General features: G+C 36.1%; 1 protein-coding gene across 12 annotated transcripts in view; it reads right to left on the bottom strand.

The window, feature by feature from the left end:
- The window catches only part of ANKRD28 (ankyrin repeat domain 28), a 198,854-nt gene that overhangs the window by 45,660 nt on the left and 135,471 nt on the right, over positions 1-17,723 (bottom strand). For 7 of the 12 annotated variants that reach the window (XM_044755165.2, XM_044755166.2, XM_070493118.1 and 4 more), the window contains 4 exons: positions 14,782-14,852; positions 8,519-8,719; positions 7,100-7,187; positions 1,600-1,742 (listed from right to left, as the gene is read on the bottom strand). In XM_044755165.2, the coding sequence (XP_044611100.1) occupies positions 1,600-1,742; positions 7,100-7,187; positions 8,519-8,719; positions 14,782-14,852 (503 nt within the window). The remainder of the gene's footprint in view (positions 1-1,599; positions 1,743-7,099; positions 7,188-8,518; positions 8,720-14,781; positions 14,853-17,723) is intronic. The other 5 variants (XM_044755168.2, XM_070493119.1, XM_070493120.1 and 2 more) reach the window with 1 other exon arrangement.

Below are 17,723 nucleotides of genomic sequence, written 5' to 3'. Positions count from 1 at the left end.
CCCTATGTGTCTCTTCCTTTGGCTGATCTTAATTTGTATCTTTTCTGGGTAATAAACCATAACTGTGAGTATTAATAGTTTTCAGTGGGTTTTTCGAGTCCTTTTAGTGAATTATCAAACCTGAAGGTGGTTTTGGGAAACCTCCCAAATTTGCAGTTGGTGAGAAGTAAGGGTAGTCTTGGTGGTAACTGTGCCCTCTAACCATGTAGCTGGCCCCAACTTACCACAATTTCAACATTTTCTTTTCTGAGATCCCTAGCAACAGAAATTGGAGGAGGTGAAAAAGTAAGACAACTTTAGTCAAAGTACCAATATTTCATCAGCAAAAGCTGGGAGACATGGAACAGATTCCAGCTCAGAGCCTCCAGAACTTTGAAATTAAATTTGTTGTTTTTAAGTCACTTGCTTTATGGTAATTTGTTATGGAAGTCAAATGTCACTAAATGGCTCTAAGTCTGGTCACTTTTTTTCAAAGCATACTCTGTCACCAGAGTTTAAGAATGTTATTTTACTGTCAATAAAATAAATTTTAAAAATTGAACCAGAATGGACTTGAAACAATGATCTGAAACATGGGTGTCTCATTTACGTAGATCAGGGTCTTTTAAGGCATTATGTTACTTTGGTGAAAGAGAGCTACAGGAACCTTTGAGTTGAAATAAAACTTTTATCCGTTTGCACTCTACAAGATCCTACCTAACAATGTGTTTAGATTTTTGCAACTTCTTCTCACGATCCCCACAGTTTCAATAACTACTTGCTTGCTTTAGGCAGAGTGCTTCACGTAGTCCTTAAATTAAGAGTTTATTCAGCTCTACAGTTCTGCCATGTATTCTTTGTCCAACCAGACTACACCTACCTTTTTCTTGTTTGTTTTTTGCAGCTGCTCTAAACTGCCTCCCTCTAGCAGAGCTTTACCCTCTCTCCTTCTAATTTGCTGCTTTTAATCTGTGTTTTGAAGAACCAGATGAGTATGTCAGAACTGTACCTAAAATAAGAGTAAATATACTGAGAGAGGGCATATAGTACATGGACTTAAAGGATGGCCTGTGAAAGCCACAGGTATTCTTAGCTATCTCAATTTAGGAATCAAATACATTCAGATAAAGCAGCAACCCTTCCTAACCAAACATATTTATATAGTACACTCATAGTTGATAGGCAAGAAACTTCTAGTTTACCTGCCTAGCTCTTGCTGATATCCTGTAATGTGAACTGCTAGTTGTTTAAAGGGAATATCAGATTGACTGGGTAAATAAGACAAACAATAACCTAGCCACCGAGAAAAAACAATCCAAGTGTGTCTATCTACTGGTTTCCACTGTTGAAATGGAGCCACAGGGTCTGGAGTGTGATGGAGAAGAAAAACTTCTGTCAATCAATCATTCACCTTTGGAATGTATTTTTTACCTCTTAATATACGCGTCTTGATCAGATATCAGTGCACTATATGTTACGTAAAGGACTATAAATATCTGGTTAAGACACAAAACCATTATTGTATAAAATCATCTTTAACATCTGAAATAACTTCTGTCAACAATGAAATCACATTTTTAAAATGCTCCATTCATTTATACTGCTAATCTATATACCTACATCAACTCCAAGATCTAGAAGGTACTTGACTACGCTGATCATTCCACTAGAGGCTGCTGCATGAAGAGGTGTATAAGACTTTTTATCCTTGCATGTCACTTCAGCTCCGTGTGCCACAAGTAATTTCACTACTTCAATGTGACCTGAAAATGTGTTTATGAAGAAAAAAATAAAACAGATGAGCATACGGAAAATATAATCCTCAGTATCTTGAAAGAAAGGTAAAATGCAAATTAATTCGATAATGCATGACAAGTCACGAGTAAATCACATTATAACCCGAGCGAGAAGGAAAAAAAAGAAGTCAGGATAATTTTGGTAAATGTTGACAGAGGTAACTAATAATGAAAATACTACATTTGATTATTTTATCCAGTGATAACTCTGCAATCTATAATCCTCCTTTTGCCTAGATCTTGTTGTTTTCAAGGCTCTTTTAATACATTCTCAAGTTCTGAAGTTAGCTTTTAATGTCTAATGTAACATATTAGTTTATATTTCTCTGGCTCAGTGGAATCTTCTACTCGAAAATCTGGGAGTGACTGGGGCTTGTTTCCTAAAAACGTTAGGTTTTTAGAACATGCAGCTAAAAACTTCTTTTTCCATATTATTTCCACCAAATGTTCTTAACCAACTTAGTCTGCTACTCATCCTTTTATCAATCAGGACAGGCTAGGTTATATGTGCTGTTGTTAACAATCAACTCCCAAATCTCAGTGGCTTAAACAATTAGCGTTTTACTTCTCATTAACACTATTATAGCTTGGAAAGTGGGCTCTGCTCAGTCACTCAGGGACCCAGGCTCATGTAGCTAACACCATCTTGAATACGACTGGTCACTGTGCCAGAAGGAGGAACAGACTGCAGAGTCTCACATCAGCAATTAAATGCCCTGGCCCACAGGTGATGCTGCTTTCAATTCAGTAGTCAGAACTAGTCTTGGGCCCCACCCAACCACACAAGAAGGCCAGGAAGGGGAACATGTATCTGGAAGGTTTTTTATCACATTAGATTTTACAGTGCTTTCTCTTCCCTCCATAACCTTATCACCTCTCTGCCTTAGTTCATGGGATTCCTTGCTGTATGGAATGTTCTACTTGGATGTCTCTTTCCAATCATTGCTGCTAATCCTTGAAGGCCCATGTCAGTCCCTATCTTCCCTGACCAATCCAGTCATCTCTCTTCCCTAGAAGCCTTATAAACCAAAAGCACCATATACCTATAAATACCATAGAATAAGCATATAATACCTTGTGAGGTTTCTTAAAATCGAATCATTATTTATCCATTAACTTCCCAAATATACGTCTTCAAAGGCAAATATCATATGCTCTTAGGTTCTACTTCTTGGTATTCCATAGGGCCAAGACCAGCATTATACACAAAACAGGCATCCAATAAATATTTGTTACATTAGATAAATTGCTCATGATGCTCTTTTTTAATATCCCTTCATAGGGAGTATATAAAGTTAATAACTATAAAAATGAGGCTTTCAAACACAGGCCCCACTCTTGGGACAAAATTACGCCGAGATACTACAAGATGCACAAAGAATCAAATAGATTTAGTAGCTAACATATAAATTATAAATTAAAGTGGATACTTTCAGCTATTTTTCCCACATCTCAATATAAAGAAATATCTACTATTTTTTTTAGGGAAAAAACCCCCAAAGAATACCTATCAAATCATTAGGTGCTAAATTCAACGTGACTACCATATAAGAGCATTAACTGGTACAAAAGATCCCTCACTACACATTACTCTCTGATCTACGGTTCTAGAAAGACAGCTACTTGGGTTTATTGTAATGTAGTGGAAATCAGGACTTACATACATACAGATTATTTAACCGGGCAAATGCATACTATTCATCAAATGCCAAAAAGAAACTAAGCTCTTCTGATGTTTAAGACTAAAAACCCCATAATACAAACATACCACAAAAACTGTTCAAAACCAACACATCATTCTAAATGATTCAGGTCATATTAATTGTGCATATAAACTGGTAGATTCCAGGAAGTATGAACTTTTCCTAGCACCAATAAAGCCCTATTTTAAAAAGGGGCTATGCACAGGCAAATTTACAACCTTAAAACTGACAAATATTTAAAACATTTCAGAAATATGGATAAATTCATTTAACGGACCAATGAAAACACGAAGAAGGGGCCTTTCCATAGCCAGTTTGGGAGTGATATATTTAAAAGAAAAAAGGGAAATAAGTTCTAGAGTGAAATACATGATATTGTTAAAGCTAGGTGGGCCCAGGCCAGAACAAGTATGTCTCTTCCTTGTCAATTCACAGAATAATGCTACCAATGAGACTAGATTTCATTTAATTCATCAAGGTGTATTTTTAGAAGATGGCATCCATTAGACATGCACGGTATACATAACTCTGTAATCAATAACAACACCCTTTTAAAACATATGCATGCAGTGTGAACTTGATAAATGTAATCATCATCCTTCAGTCAGTAATTTGAAAAATTCTCTACATTCTTGTTTTGTTCATGAATGTATAAGAAAAGCAAAATGAGCTATGTTTAGAACTTGTAAGTTTTTATGAAACGGAAAGGAAGGAGAAAAAATACCATTTCACATCCACTCAAATTATGCACTGCTTTAAGAAGAAATAATGTAATGAGTTGCTAATCAAGGTAATTAATATTTATTTAGTACCTTCTATGTCAAAATCATCATGGTAAGTTAATCTGAGGGAGAACCTGGCTGGATATTGCTAAAAGTACTGAAAGCAACAGAAAAGATGAATGTATAAAAGGGATCTTAATGAAGTTCACGGTAGGAGCAAACACGGCATAGAGAGGGGGAAGCGATCAATTCATTTGGAGAAAGCTGTGGGGCTGGGGAACACTCACAGAAAATTCACTACGAGCATAAGGATAAGAGGTAGAGTCTGACAGAAAAGTAAGGAGAGCCTCAACCAGCAGATAGAAAGCCAGGGCAGATAAGGAAGCCTGGGAGAAATAGACTATAAGAAGGCTATGTAATCCTAACGTCTCTTACATGAATATTGACAGATTCTCTGAATATGACCTAGAGGTGATAATGACCTGGACTTCAGGCTTGTCTATTAGACCAGTCAATAACTCCCTACTTCACGTGGTTAGCTCCCTTTAATCTGAATGTCTAGAACAGCTGAACAGTTTTAGAAGCTGTGTGTCAATACTCCTCTTTCTCCACATTTAAAGGAAGGAAGAGACGGGAAAGGAGAATTATGAATCTCTGAATGTTTATGCTCAAAAATTAAATGGACAGTTAGGTCCAAAAAACAGAGTATCTTTTTCAATATACAACTGACCTGAAAAGAGACACTTTATGGATCAAGGAAAACAAAGCCACCCAAGGGCCCCTGAGATACACACACTGAGCTATTCTGGGAGCTCACTTAGAGGCAACCCACAAAATCCCCTGGCCTTCAATTTTATGAAGACAGCTGTTGAGTCAAGTCTAATTCTTTGGAGGTAAAAGCTCTGATGCACTCTGCTTAATGTGTAAACCCTTTAACACAAGGTGTATAGTTTTAAATCACACAGACTAGCTGTTCCTAAACTGTCTGGAAGAATAAGCTATACCAGAATATTCAGAACAGTCCCTAAGACTTAAAATATGAAAAATCTACAGGCTGGGAGGAGATGACTTTAGGACGCCACAGGAGACCTGCTTCTAAATGTTTTACCTTGAGTTAACAGAAGAACACTGCCCGTGAGATAACTAGAGGCACAAAACTTTGATGTGAGAGAAACACCAAAGCCCAAGATTTTCAGCTTTTGGCTTTCTAAAGAGACATCAGACAAGAATGTTACCCTTCAGGAACCTTCATTTTTTATCTTTCTTTACACCCAAGCTAAAAGTCACACTTTCGGTTCAAGATGGATGCTACTGCTTTTGGTTATTTCTATTATAGATAAAGGATTTTCCTGGACCTTGAGGAAAATATAACTTTTTTTTTTTGAGGAAGATTAGCCCTGAGCTAACTACTGCCAATCCTCCTCTTTTTGCTGAGGAAGACTGGCCCTGAGCTAACATCCATGCCCATCTTCCTCTACTTTATACGTGGGATGCCTACCACAGCATGGCTTTTTGCCAAGCGGTGCCATGTCTGCACCTGGGATCCGAACTGGTGAACCTCGGGCCGCTGAGAAGCAGAACGTGCGAACTTAACCGCTTGCCACCGGGCCGGCCCCAGGAAAATACAACTTGTTTGAGTTCATTTGTTTTCTTACATTTTCCTATTTTACAATTTTATATAGTTTTTAAAATTAATAATCTCCCATTGATCTTTAATCTTTTATTTTTAAGTGAGAGACAGGAAAAGACAAAAACCAAGACCAGGGAGCAGTGAGGACAAACTATGCCTGTAAGAAGGGTGGCTAGCTAGATGTCTTTGTAATCAGGTAGTGTGAGTGGCAAATCAAGGAATGATACCAGTATTACACACAAGATATGTCAGTCCCTATGTGATTTTTCCTCAGCCAGAGGAGTCAGAATAGCAGAAGCAGAATTACAACCTTTCACAGGAAGAAAAAAAAGTACTGAGCTCCATGGCTGCCAAGGGAGGAGTTCTTTCAGTTCTATTTTAAGAAACCTGAAAAATGAATGCCTACATCTATGGCTTCCTCCCAGAGTACAACCCTAGCCTTGTAGGACTTGCAATGTGTGTGGCAGGCTGTACTTCCTCCATGCTTGCAGATCTACTTCCACACACATGGTCTTAGCATCCACAAACCAGCATTTCTACTCCACTCCTTTTGTGCATTTAAAAATATCCTGAGGTGGGCTGACCTGCCTCCTCCCTGGCTGTCCAAGTTACTTCAAGAACCAATTAATGTTTTTGTTAGTGCTCTGATCACAAAGTTGCATAGGTTTTGGGTGGTCTATCCCAGAACTGTTTTCCCAGGAGCTCTGTTAGTTTCAGAGTGCAATTCTGTAGATCCTAAGATTTTTCAAGCACACATATATTATATTACAGCAGAAAAACATATATTCTAAGTCTCAGTTTCTTTCTATGAAATTACTACTGTAGAAATCAAACATGATGATGCCTATTAAACTCAGTGCTCGGCCCAAATTAATATGCTTCTTAAAGCATCTTCATAACCTATACCTAAATATTCTCATTTAAAAAAAGGATGGGTATGAGAATGAGCTTTCAGTAAACACCAATCTAAATTATGTATCCCAGGCTTGTGTCTAGGATGTCTCTCCCTTTAAAGGTAAATAAAATTAATTTCAAACAGCTTTTAGGAGGACTGGGCCCAATGCATTCCTGTTCTGGTGATCTATCCCCCTACCTCCACCCCACCGGAGACTGGTTCCACTTGGGCAGCAAACTCAGATATGGTGTAACTTCTCACTATTCTAAAAGACAGATGTTATACCAAATGCAAGAATTAAAATGTACAACTTTTCCTGAATATATAATGTCAAAAAATAAATTTAAAAATAAATTTAAATTTAAAATACATACCCATATATGCTGCCCAATGGATAGCACGTCTATCTTTCTTGTCAAAAGCATTAATATTGGCACCCCTGGACAAGAGCAGTTTGACCATCTGGAATAAAAATAAACATAGTTTCTTCAAAATTCAGAAGTAGAATTGTTCATGAATATCCCTGTGATGACTACTCATCTCTCTCTCTCTGGCACTGAACTTCTCTATTTGCAGAAAGGAAGGAGCTAGGCTAAATACTGAAGACCCTCTAACATAATCTAATAAATAACAGAACAAGATAGAAAAAAAGTGGTTCATTGTGGGTATTACTGAAGTCAGGCATCAGTATCTCTGAAAGATGCCACTTTGTGTCCTGGTATTTTATGAACAACTAAACAGAAATCTGGAAAGTCTAAAGGCAGAATATTGAACAACAGGTTTTATTCCTTTTTATAGCCCAAAATGTTATTAAAATGTAAAATGCATTCTTGTCGCAGAAATACCTGAAATTTAATTCAGACACAAATGTAGTATCCATAACCTGATTAGACCTCAAAGTCTTTGCACAGTCTATTTACCTCATAATGTACCAAGAATAATACTTTTATTTTATCTAACCATATTTACAATAGCTTCCCCTTTGGAAAGGGCATTCCAGATTTTAAAAAAGGGACACATCCTGTGACCTTAACTGCAGTTAAGGCAAGGATTCTTTATGTTGTAAAAGCAGAGAACAGTGAAAACAACACTGCAGCCACTATCTCTCAGTCATGAAATCTTGGGAATGTCAATTTACCTCTTGGAGTTTCTGAGTCTGCAACAAAAATGAAGGACTGGACAAGTTGGTCTCAAAAGTTCTAACTCTGTTTCATTCTTTCCTAAATTATCTATGCACACATAAACCCCACCCTTTGCTAACACAACACCTAACATTAGGCAATACTTATAGGATAACTAAATACTAATTTTATTAAATTGCTTTCTTTTGATGGTCTGACAGCAAAGAATTCTTGACTAAATGTTGATAATAAATTATAAGAAAATGTTTTCTACACTCTGCCTTCCTTTGTTATCTTTCTGGGAGCACAATGAAACTGCACTGTCCTCCTAGATTATCTTTTCTACAATGACAGAACATATTTTTCACATTGTATTATAGTTGGCAGTGCTGTCCCTTGTCTCCTCAGGTTGACTATGAAATTCAAGTGCATGGGCTGTAGCTGATAGTTAAATTTCTAAATTTGAGGAAGTTATATTATAAATTACGAAAAGAAGTGTGAGGGTTTGCTAAAGTCAAAAAACTAGACAAAACATTAGCAAGATAGATATTTTTGTTTGCTTTTATCATGGACTAACGAATGGCTAAAAAAGGCCTTTTCATTAATAATGGGGGGGGGGGCAGTGGAAGAATGTAGGGAGAGAGAATCATCACCTAATTGAACACCACCTACCTCACCATGTCCACTGAAAGCTGCATGATGTAAGGCAGTTCTCCCTGCTCGATCAGACACATTTACATTACTGAGAAGAGGTACCAAAGCTTCAGCACACTTCACAGCTTTATTAGCAGCAGCTATGTGTAAAGGCGTCTGCCAATTTTTGTCTCGAGCATTAACATCTGCAGAATGCTTCAAAAGTACCTGAACTGCTTCCTAAAACACACGAAGAAAAAAGTTATAAAAGACAAGTGAGTTAACAGTCTTACAAATTTTATATATATGAAGAAAATAAAATTTCCTGATGAAATAAAAACAGGTCTGGTAGAACCTTCTATAAACAAGTAGGAATTTACCAAAGAAAACAAAATATTTTGAACTAAAGGCAGTACTCAGAACCATGTAAGATGCATTGAGATACAACATTTTTTTCTATCCTCTAATTAAAGGCATAAGAGTCTCTATCAAAATGTGCCAGGAAGAAATACTGATGATATACTTTAAAAATATTCAATATTTCTCTGGTTTTTCTAGATGGTGAGATACAATTAATTTATACTAACAGTTTTAAGGAGTAGATTTATTGCTTTGCTATTAAATATACAAAAATTTAAAATGTACTATTTCCCAAAGTATCATACATGCTACATTCTACAAAATGAAAAACCACTAGGATCTAGTTCATTAGAGAGAGACAGACAGATACAAAGTCTTTGCTGTGATGCTACCTGGTGGGAAAGGTATTAACAATTTAAGTCCATTTAAGAATTTACTCTCCAAAGGGATTTATCTCCCAGAAGCACGAGGAAAACTTCACAACATACCTATAACCTGGACTTATGGCAAGATCCTAAGGAACCCAGTATGCTATCAACATTAAGTAATATAATCAGAACTAAACTTAGCAAAAATTCTCTCTCTACAGTGATAATTCTACCTTTGGTAAATGAATGACAAACTACATATGAAACGAAAAGGATCAGAACCAGAACAGAAGCATCTCAGTCCTATTATTTACAAGCTGTAACTATTCAAGTCTAGTAAAACTGACCCTTGGTTTTCTTATCTGTGAAGAGGGGAAATTCCGCCTGTCTACCACTCTTCTTAAGTCTGCTATAAAGTAAAAAAACACTAAAGTACATAAAAAGTGTTTGAAAGTGTAAAGTAACTATAAATATGCAAAGAAGCAAGGAAGACTAAATAAAACACTATTATCCATGATTCACACATAGCTTTTTCAGCTTTTCAAATAAAAAGTAATCAGAACTGTTTGAAATATGGGACAAAGCACAAATATTTAACAGGGCTGGCAAAAGATTGGAGAGATGCCCAGTAATCTATCAACCTGCTAAGAAGTCAGCCAGCTAATCAAAGATATATATGGAGCCCTACCCTATGACTCCACAATTCCACTCAAGTTATTTACCCAAGAGAAAGTTAAAAAGACCCATCCAAGAATGTTCACAGCAGCTTTTTTCACAACAGCCAAAACCCAGAAATACAAATGTCCTTCAACAGGAAAATGGATAAACATACTATTGTACATCCATACAATGAAATACTACTCAGCAATAAAAAGGAATGAACCATTAATACATACAATAATATGGACAAATCTCAAAAATGTTATGTTGAACAAAAGAAGTTAAAACACAAAAGTACATACTGTATGATTCCATTTTTATAAAGTTCTAGAACAGGCAAAATTACTCTATGGTTAAGAGAAATGAGAACAGTGGTTGCCTCTGGAGACAGGGAGGAGACTGAAAAGGGACTGAACTTACTGGAGTGATGGAAATCTTCGATATCTTGATTGGAAAAAGGTTACATGGGTGCATACATATGTCTAAACTCAAGACTACACACTTAAAATCTGTACGTTTTACTGTAAATTATACTTCGATTAAAAAAAGGACTATGGGTGAAAGGATATATAGAGGAATATGTGCTCAAAATTATAGAGAACAAGGTACAAACACTATCAGGATTCTCCATCCTCATCCTCAAGAAGGGTATATTGTGACTTGGGGGATAAAACTAACACTATACTAGGAAATGGCAGGAGGTATGTTAATGGATGTACTAGAAAATAATTAACAACAAAATGAAGAACTTATAATTGATAAATTGGGCAAACACAGCATACTGTGGATGCCAGGCTTACCTTATTCATTCCCACTCTTGAATTCACCATGCATACATTAAAGCTTTTATAAAGTCTGGAGAATATTTATGTTCCATTAGCAAGAATAGAAAAAACAAACTATTCTTCTGTTTCATCAAAAGGCAAGAATAAATCTAGTTTATGGTAGGTGAGGATAGGCAAGATGGCACTTAAGGAATGCTGTAAACACAGTGACTAAGACTTGAGAATCAAGACAGATCAAAGTTTGAACTCTGGGTCCACTGCTTTGAACTAAATTGTGTTCGCCTACAACTCATATGTTGAAGCCCTAACCCCCATTGTGGCTATATTTGGAGACAGGGTCTTTAGAAGGTAACTAAAGTTAAATGATATTGTAAGGGAGGGACCCTAATCTGATAGGACTGGTGGCCTTATAGGAAGAGGGAGAGAGAGAGATTCTTCCCTTTTTTCTCTACCATGTGAGGACACAGCAAGAAGGAGGAAGTCTGCAAGCCAGCAAGGGAGCCCTCATCAGAAACTGACCCAGCTGGACCTTAATCTGGGACTTCTAGCCCCCAGACTGTGAGAAAATAAATTAATGTTGTTTGAGCCACCCAGTATACAGTACTTTGTTAGCACAGCCCAAACTAATGCTTATATCCACCATTTACTACTCAGAATAATACATATCAGATCTTAGTAACAGTGATCTTTGAAAATTCACAGAAAACTAAAGATATCTCTGAAGAACAGAGATATCGAAAAACAAAACAAAACAAACAAACAACCTTAACAAAACAAAACAAAACAGGTGAATTTCTGGAAATTACAAACCAATGCACTTGATGTCATATCCCAGTAAAACTCTAGATCATATTACCAGCACATTATAAGCATTTAGAAAATAATGTGGGGATAATCAAGGGTATACATGGTTTCACTAATGACAAATATTACAACTGTGACTGCAATCTCAATTTTTCCATTATTAGAGGGTATATGTGTGTAAGAAATGCTAAAGATGTGCCTTGACTTAAAAAAAAAAAAAAAAACAGCTGAAGGAGAAAATGAAAAAAAAAAAAAGAGAAAACCAAGCTAAGTAAATATCCTATGACTTCAATTTAAAGAGGATTAGGAAATATGGGGTGATGACAAAAGGTTAAGTAAGTGTATCCAAAGAGTATTTATTCATAGCTTGGGTCATCTAGAAGAGTCTCTTATTATTGACTTGAAGTCAGGTACAGGAAAAAGGACTAACACATTTGCAAATAAACACAACGTTCAGATGGACTGCTAATATCTCACGTGATAATATAATTTAAACTCAGTTATCCTGATAAAACTAAAATTTAACTCCTGAAGTTAGGTTAAAAAAAATAAATGTATATCCTCCAGAGGATTCAGCAGCATGTGTGGCTTCTTAAAAGAACAAAATACAAAACACACAATAAGCCCGAATACTCAGAAATGGATTTATTCAGAAGAATAGTCAGCACTCACAGAAAGTTGAATTGTATGCTACATTTGAAGAATGACAGTCACAAATCAGTGGTAGAGACAAGGTGAGGCAGCCAGCCAATAAGACCAGGTGTGTGGAAACCATGTCTCTGAAGGAGAATTGAGGAGTTTAGGGTATTTAACCTGAAGCAGTCTTTCTCAATCCAGGTTCAGTGAGGGAATTAAGTCCTAACACATCCACTGTACGTGTCTAAAATAACTTCTCTACTATGCATCTATGATGGTGTTAGCTGTGGATGTCCTCAGGAGAACTGAGAAAACAGTCACTCTAATCATCCTCTGTAGTCCTTACTTCTCCCATGATATCTCAAAAACATAAACCAAAAAGCTACCTAAAATTGTGCCTTTTACATACGCCTCTGTGGCTATGTTTCCTATTAAATGAAGTAAGTATAGCTCTCCTTTGCTCTCAGGATGTTATGGGAATAATTAAAAGAACACCAGTGAAACTGATAATCTTGACTAGGTTTCTTAGGAGTTTTGCTAACTATGAGATTTTCTTTTTAAAAGAAAAATGATTCTCAGAGTTTAGAGAAGACGGTCTGATTTTATCGCTGTTTCCAATAATCCTGCAAAAGAGTAACACTACTACATAGCCCAGTAATTTTTAGGCTGAAAAGCAGACTTAAGAAACTTATTAGGATCACTGCTTTCTAACCTACAGATTGCCCCTAAGTTCAGGCTAAGTACACAGTTTTTTTTGTTTTTTGTTTTTTTTTAAAGATTGTATTTTTTTTCCTTTTTCTCCCCAAAGCCCCACGGTACATAGTTGTATATTCTTCGTTGTGGGTCCTTCTAGTTGTGGTATGTGGGACGCTGCCTCAGCATGGTTTGATGAGCAGTGCCATGTCCGCGCCCAGGATTTGAACGAAACACTGGGCCGCCTGCAGTGGAGTGCACAAACTTAACCACTCGGCCACGGGGCCAGCCCCTAAGTACACAGTTTTAAAAATCAGTAGTCAAGTCTCTGGGTGAAACTTGCAATCTTCCTCTAACATTAATTATTTCCTTAATGAATTTTGGGTCTGTTTTACAATCTCTGCAAATATACAAAGTGTTCTTTCTGATGATTTAATTTGGCAAAACACTAATTTTAATAGTCATATTCCCAAGAGTCACACCAAACAACAGACAGGTATAACTAACTTACTAATAGGCTCCAATGATGGTAATGTTTATCTTCCTTAAATGCCTTTATTTAAAGAAACTTCTTTACAAGATGGCTAACCACAAAGGTAATAACATTACCATGGAATTTCAGACTTCCAAGTATCTTAGTTACTATGACTTGAAAATTTAATTTTCATGATAATCCCCAGACTTGCCCAAGATCACATAGCTAGAAAGTGCCAAGTGATGTCTGAAGCTAGTTTCTCCAAATCCAAATTCCATAGTTCACCACGAACCCAGATATGAGTTAAGATGTGTGCAAAAGTGTATGCAATGGTCCCTCCCTCCTTCTCCTGACTAGGAGGATATAGCTAACACAGGAGGGTTTGCAATCCTTCCCAGTCACCTTTCCCCTCCACTTCTTTTCACTTGCCCAGCTCTTGTTCTGGGGTCAAGACATAGTTCACAATGAGGAATACAAAGAAGAATGAAGAGACAGTAGCTCCCCCAGTTTCTCTTGAAGAAACATTCTCCTGAGGCATTAGAGTTTCCTTTCTTTCTCCAGAACTATCTGGCCCCAAGATGAGGAGGAGGAGCTACACTTTTCTTTCTCTCGCAATTTGAATAACTGAAGAAATACTGGACTAACATTAATTTATACAATCAAACATTTTTATATTTTCAATTATTTTAAAATTTTTCAAAAGCACCAACTATTATAAAATAGGCAAAAGGGGTGCTTTGAGCACAGGCATTTTTAAAAAGCACCCACTGCATTTTAGAAAGGCAGTAAAATGACAGAAAAAAAGAGGGCCCAGGTTTTTGTCCTATCTACGCTACTCAACAGCTGAGCGGTTTCTGGAAAATCATTAACTACACAGTTTCCTTAAAATATTTATCCTATGAGGATGTCATGAGGACTATGATATGAAGATACGAAAAATATAAAAATAAACATTCTCCAAAAATGTCAGTTATCTTGAAGAGAAAACAATGTATAGGCTTATAAAAAGAAGGAACTATTCTTCCTCATAAGACATGTAACATATTTTAAGGTTATATATTTAGAACTGGTAAAATGTGAGATCAAGTAATGTTTCTGAAACTAATCTCATTGTTTAACTAAACAATTATTTCAATTAATCATTACACATTGCTGAGACTATTTCTTGATCACAATGAGCAGAACCTTTGCAACACATCTATTAGGCTATTGTGAACCAGTAGAGAAAAGCCCTGAGGAGGATTTTATAAGATAGAAAAGTAATTTCTCTCTTGTAGGAAGTAGAGAAGGAGGGTTTTATACTCTCTACTACTTCCGACTCTCCAAGAGGTCTTAGTCACAAAAGGGAAATGGGAACAATTAACTTGGTTTGAACAAATTCTAAAGCAAAATGACCAGTCTAAGTATTTTCAGTTGCTTTTTCTTTCTTTTGAAAACATAGAATTTGAATACGGGCTCACAGGCAGGCCTATGTAGTTAATGTTTTCATATACAATAGATTTACTAAGAGAAATTTCATACCTCACTACAAGATGCAACTGCTCTGTGTAAAGGTGTCAACCATTTGCTGTCTTTGGCATTAACTCTAGCTCCTGTAACAAGAAGAAAAAAATAAATTGAAATATTTTGCATAAAAAATTTTAAATAAATCTCCTAAAGTAATAGCTATATATAGTCCAAATTGGATAAATAACAATTGAAAAAGTAGTACTTCCATTTTTTATACTTTCTGCTAATAAATTACAGAACAAAATTATCCAATAATGTATTAGCTCCTTTTATTAAAAATAAAAGAAACATTTTATATATAGGCTAGAAAAGCCACCTTTATACAGAGCATATTCAAAGTAAAAGTCAGACCCCACTCTAGAATGTGTGTTAAAAAACTCAAATACTCAAATAAATCAGTAAGAATACTCAGACGTAAAACATAGACCATTACAAAATCTTCATTACATTTCTTTACTAAGAAGTGTTTCATGTTATAAAGCAATATAATACCATCAAAATAGTTCTCTAGTGATGATTAAAAATGCGTTAGTACTATAAAGTTATTGTATAAAATGGATACAATGGCCATAGACTTGGGAAAAACAACTGAGAAAGAAAGAAATGCACCAACCCACATGTGGTTTCTGGGTTACACCTAAAGGTTTAAGGAAGTAACAATTTTTAAAAAAAACAAATCAACTATGTATAGTTGTTCAAAAATCGTTAAGTCAATGGACAAAAATGATCCTTAATAGACTGGAAATACATTTAGTAGGACAAAATGTGTATTACATAATTTGAGGGGGAAAAAAAATCTATCACTTACATAAAATCTACTAATTTTGTACCTAAGTTTCAACTAAATAGAAGTAGCACATTGCCAGAACAGTCTATATCTAAGTAGAGAGAAACAGCCCTTGGCTCTTGGAAGGGTAGAGGAACTGGTGACAGGTCCTGCACCAGAAGCAATCCTAGATTTATGTCCAAAATCATAACTAGCTAGTGGGAAGGGACGTTAGATATCTAGTCTAATCTTCTTACTTTCTAGATGATGAACTGCAGGTACAGCAAATAGCTCAACCTCAGAGTCAACTATAGCAGAAACAAGGCTAGAATCCAGACATCCTAATGTTTACATTCTACGTTTTGAGTGTGAAGTTCCAGGGAATAATCAAGTGCAGTGACTCCAAGTTATGGCTCTAATAACTACTAGCTATGGGTCTCTATCTAGTTGTGTGATCCCTCTGAATCTAAGTTTCTTCATGTATAAAATGGTCCTCCTAATACCCTGTTAGAAAGATTAACATATAATAAATATACCTAGTACACATAGCACAGATATGTTAGAAGTAGATTTAAAAGTCTTGAATGTGAGAGAAAATGAAATGAAATGCAGATGTAGGAAACTGTCCACGAATGCAGCAGCTAAAATTCTGAGAGCAGGTGAACTCTCTGTGGACAGTGACAGGACAGTGAAAGAACCAAGAACCAATATGACAGCTTTCAAGATTGCTCAATTAGGCTTTGGGAGGAAAAAAAAAAAAGGGAGTCAGCAAAATAAAGAACCAGCCAGAGAGAGTGGTATATTCATGTAATAAACATCTGAACAACTATCTGCCAGGCTCTATGGAGATCGAGATGGTTAAAAACATAGACTGCCTGACCACAATAAGGTCAGTTTTGGGTAAGAGGTAGAATGCAGATAGCAGAAACATTTGAATTGTTTCCAGGTTAGAAGGTTGGAGCCCTAGAAACAGTAAAAGGGCAATATAGAAGGTAGACTCCTTCGTTCTCCCATTTATCTGTTGGATCTTCAATAATCCCTGTATCTCTCTATAATCTCTGTATCTCTTTCTACAATTTTGTATTTATGTACACAGAAGAAGGGCAAGTCCTGGGATAAAGGCCCAAAGCGCAGTGACAAAGACACTCAGAAGAGACAAGCACTGTGGACAGACAGAGGTAGAGAATAGTGAGGCCTAATAATGGGCCTTCAGCAAATGGGAGGGGTCATAAGTCTGATTCGAGATATTAATTAACAAGGAAATAGAATGTGGCTGTTCAAAAATGAGGAGGATCTCTATGCACTGATAAAGATTTGAGACATAAAAAGTGAAAAAAGCAGTAAGCGAGAACTGTATGAATAGCATTCTTTACTTTTATGTAAAAGGAGGAAGAGATAAATATCTATATTCATATTTGTTTCATACGCATAAGGAAACCCTGGAGGAATGCTAAGACATTAATAACAGTGGTTGCCTGTGTGTTTGTGTTGGTGATGGAGTGCAATGAGAATTGGGTAACGGGGGGCTGGAGTAGAAATGGAATTTCACTGTATTCTGTGTACCTTTAAAATATATACATATTTCAATTTTTAAATGAAACTGAAACAGTACCTATTCGAAAAAATGAAATGTATCTAAGAGGGAATAAAAGGAGTGGTCACAAAAAACACTTCAAGAATTTGGCTTCAAGTGAAAAGAAAAAATTGTAAAGTAACTAGGAAGACGGTAAGGATAGTTTTGTCTTTCTTTTGGATATGAGTTATCAGATACACAACTGAAGGAAGAAAACCTCATTTTCATGGTGTATTTGGCAGCGCAAAGTAAAAAACTCTGCAGGCTTCTCCTTCCATTTTAAGTTACAATAATTAATTAATTAGTCTTTCTTTCTCTTTGCTTTTAACAACAAAATCAAAGTTAATTTATCAAAAAACGAGTGACTACAACAAAGAATCCACTAATGGTTTACTGAGGATACATCATACTGCTACTGGCTACTAACGGACAATTTGATAAAAAAATTTGGCTTGTTCTTTTCAGAGTTTAAAGATACTTATCTGCAGGAAGATCAGCACAATGGGATTTTAGACATCTGATCACAATCTTCTCAGGAGACACTCACCTTACCTTTTGTTAAATCGTGTGTTTCTTCTAACAGTACTAATCAAATGTTTTAATTCCTTGGAAATT

The sequence above is a fragment of the Equus asinus genome, chromosome 21, assembly GCF_041296235.1.
Source record: "Equus asinus isolate D_3611 breed Donkey chromosome 21, EquAss-T2T_v2, whole genome shotgun sequence".
Taxonomy (NCBI): domain Eukaryota; kingdom Metazoa; phylum Chordata; class Mammalia; order Perissodactyla; family Equidae; genus Equus; species Equus asinus.
Note: the sequence above shows the minus strand (reverse complement) of the source record. Positions and strands in the feature narration are given on the sequence as shown.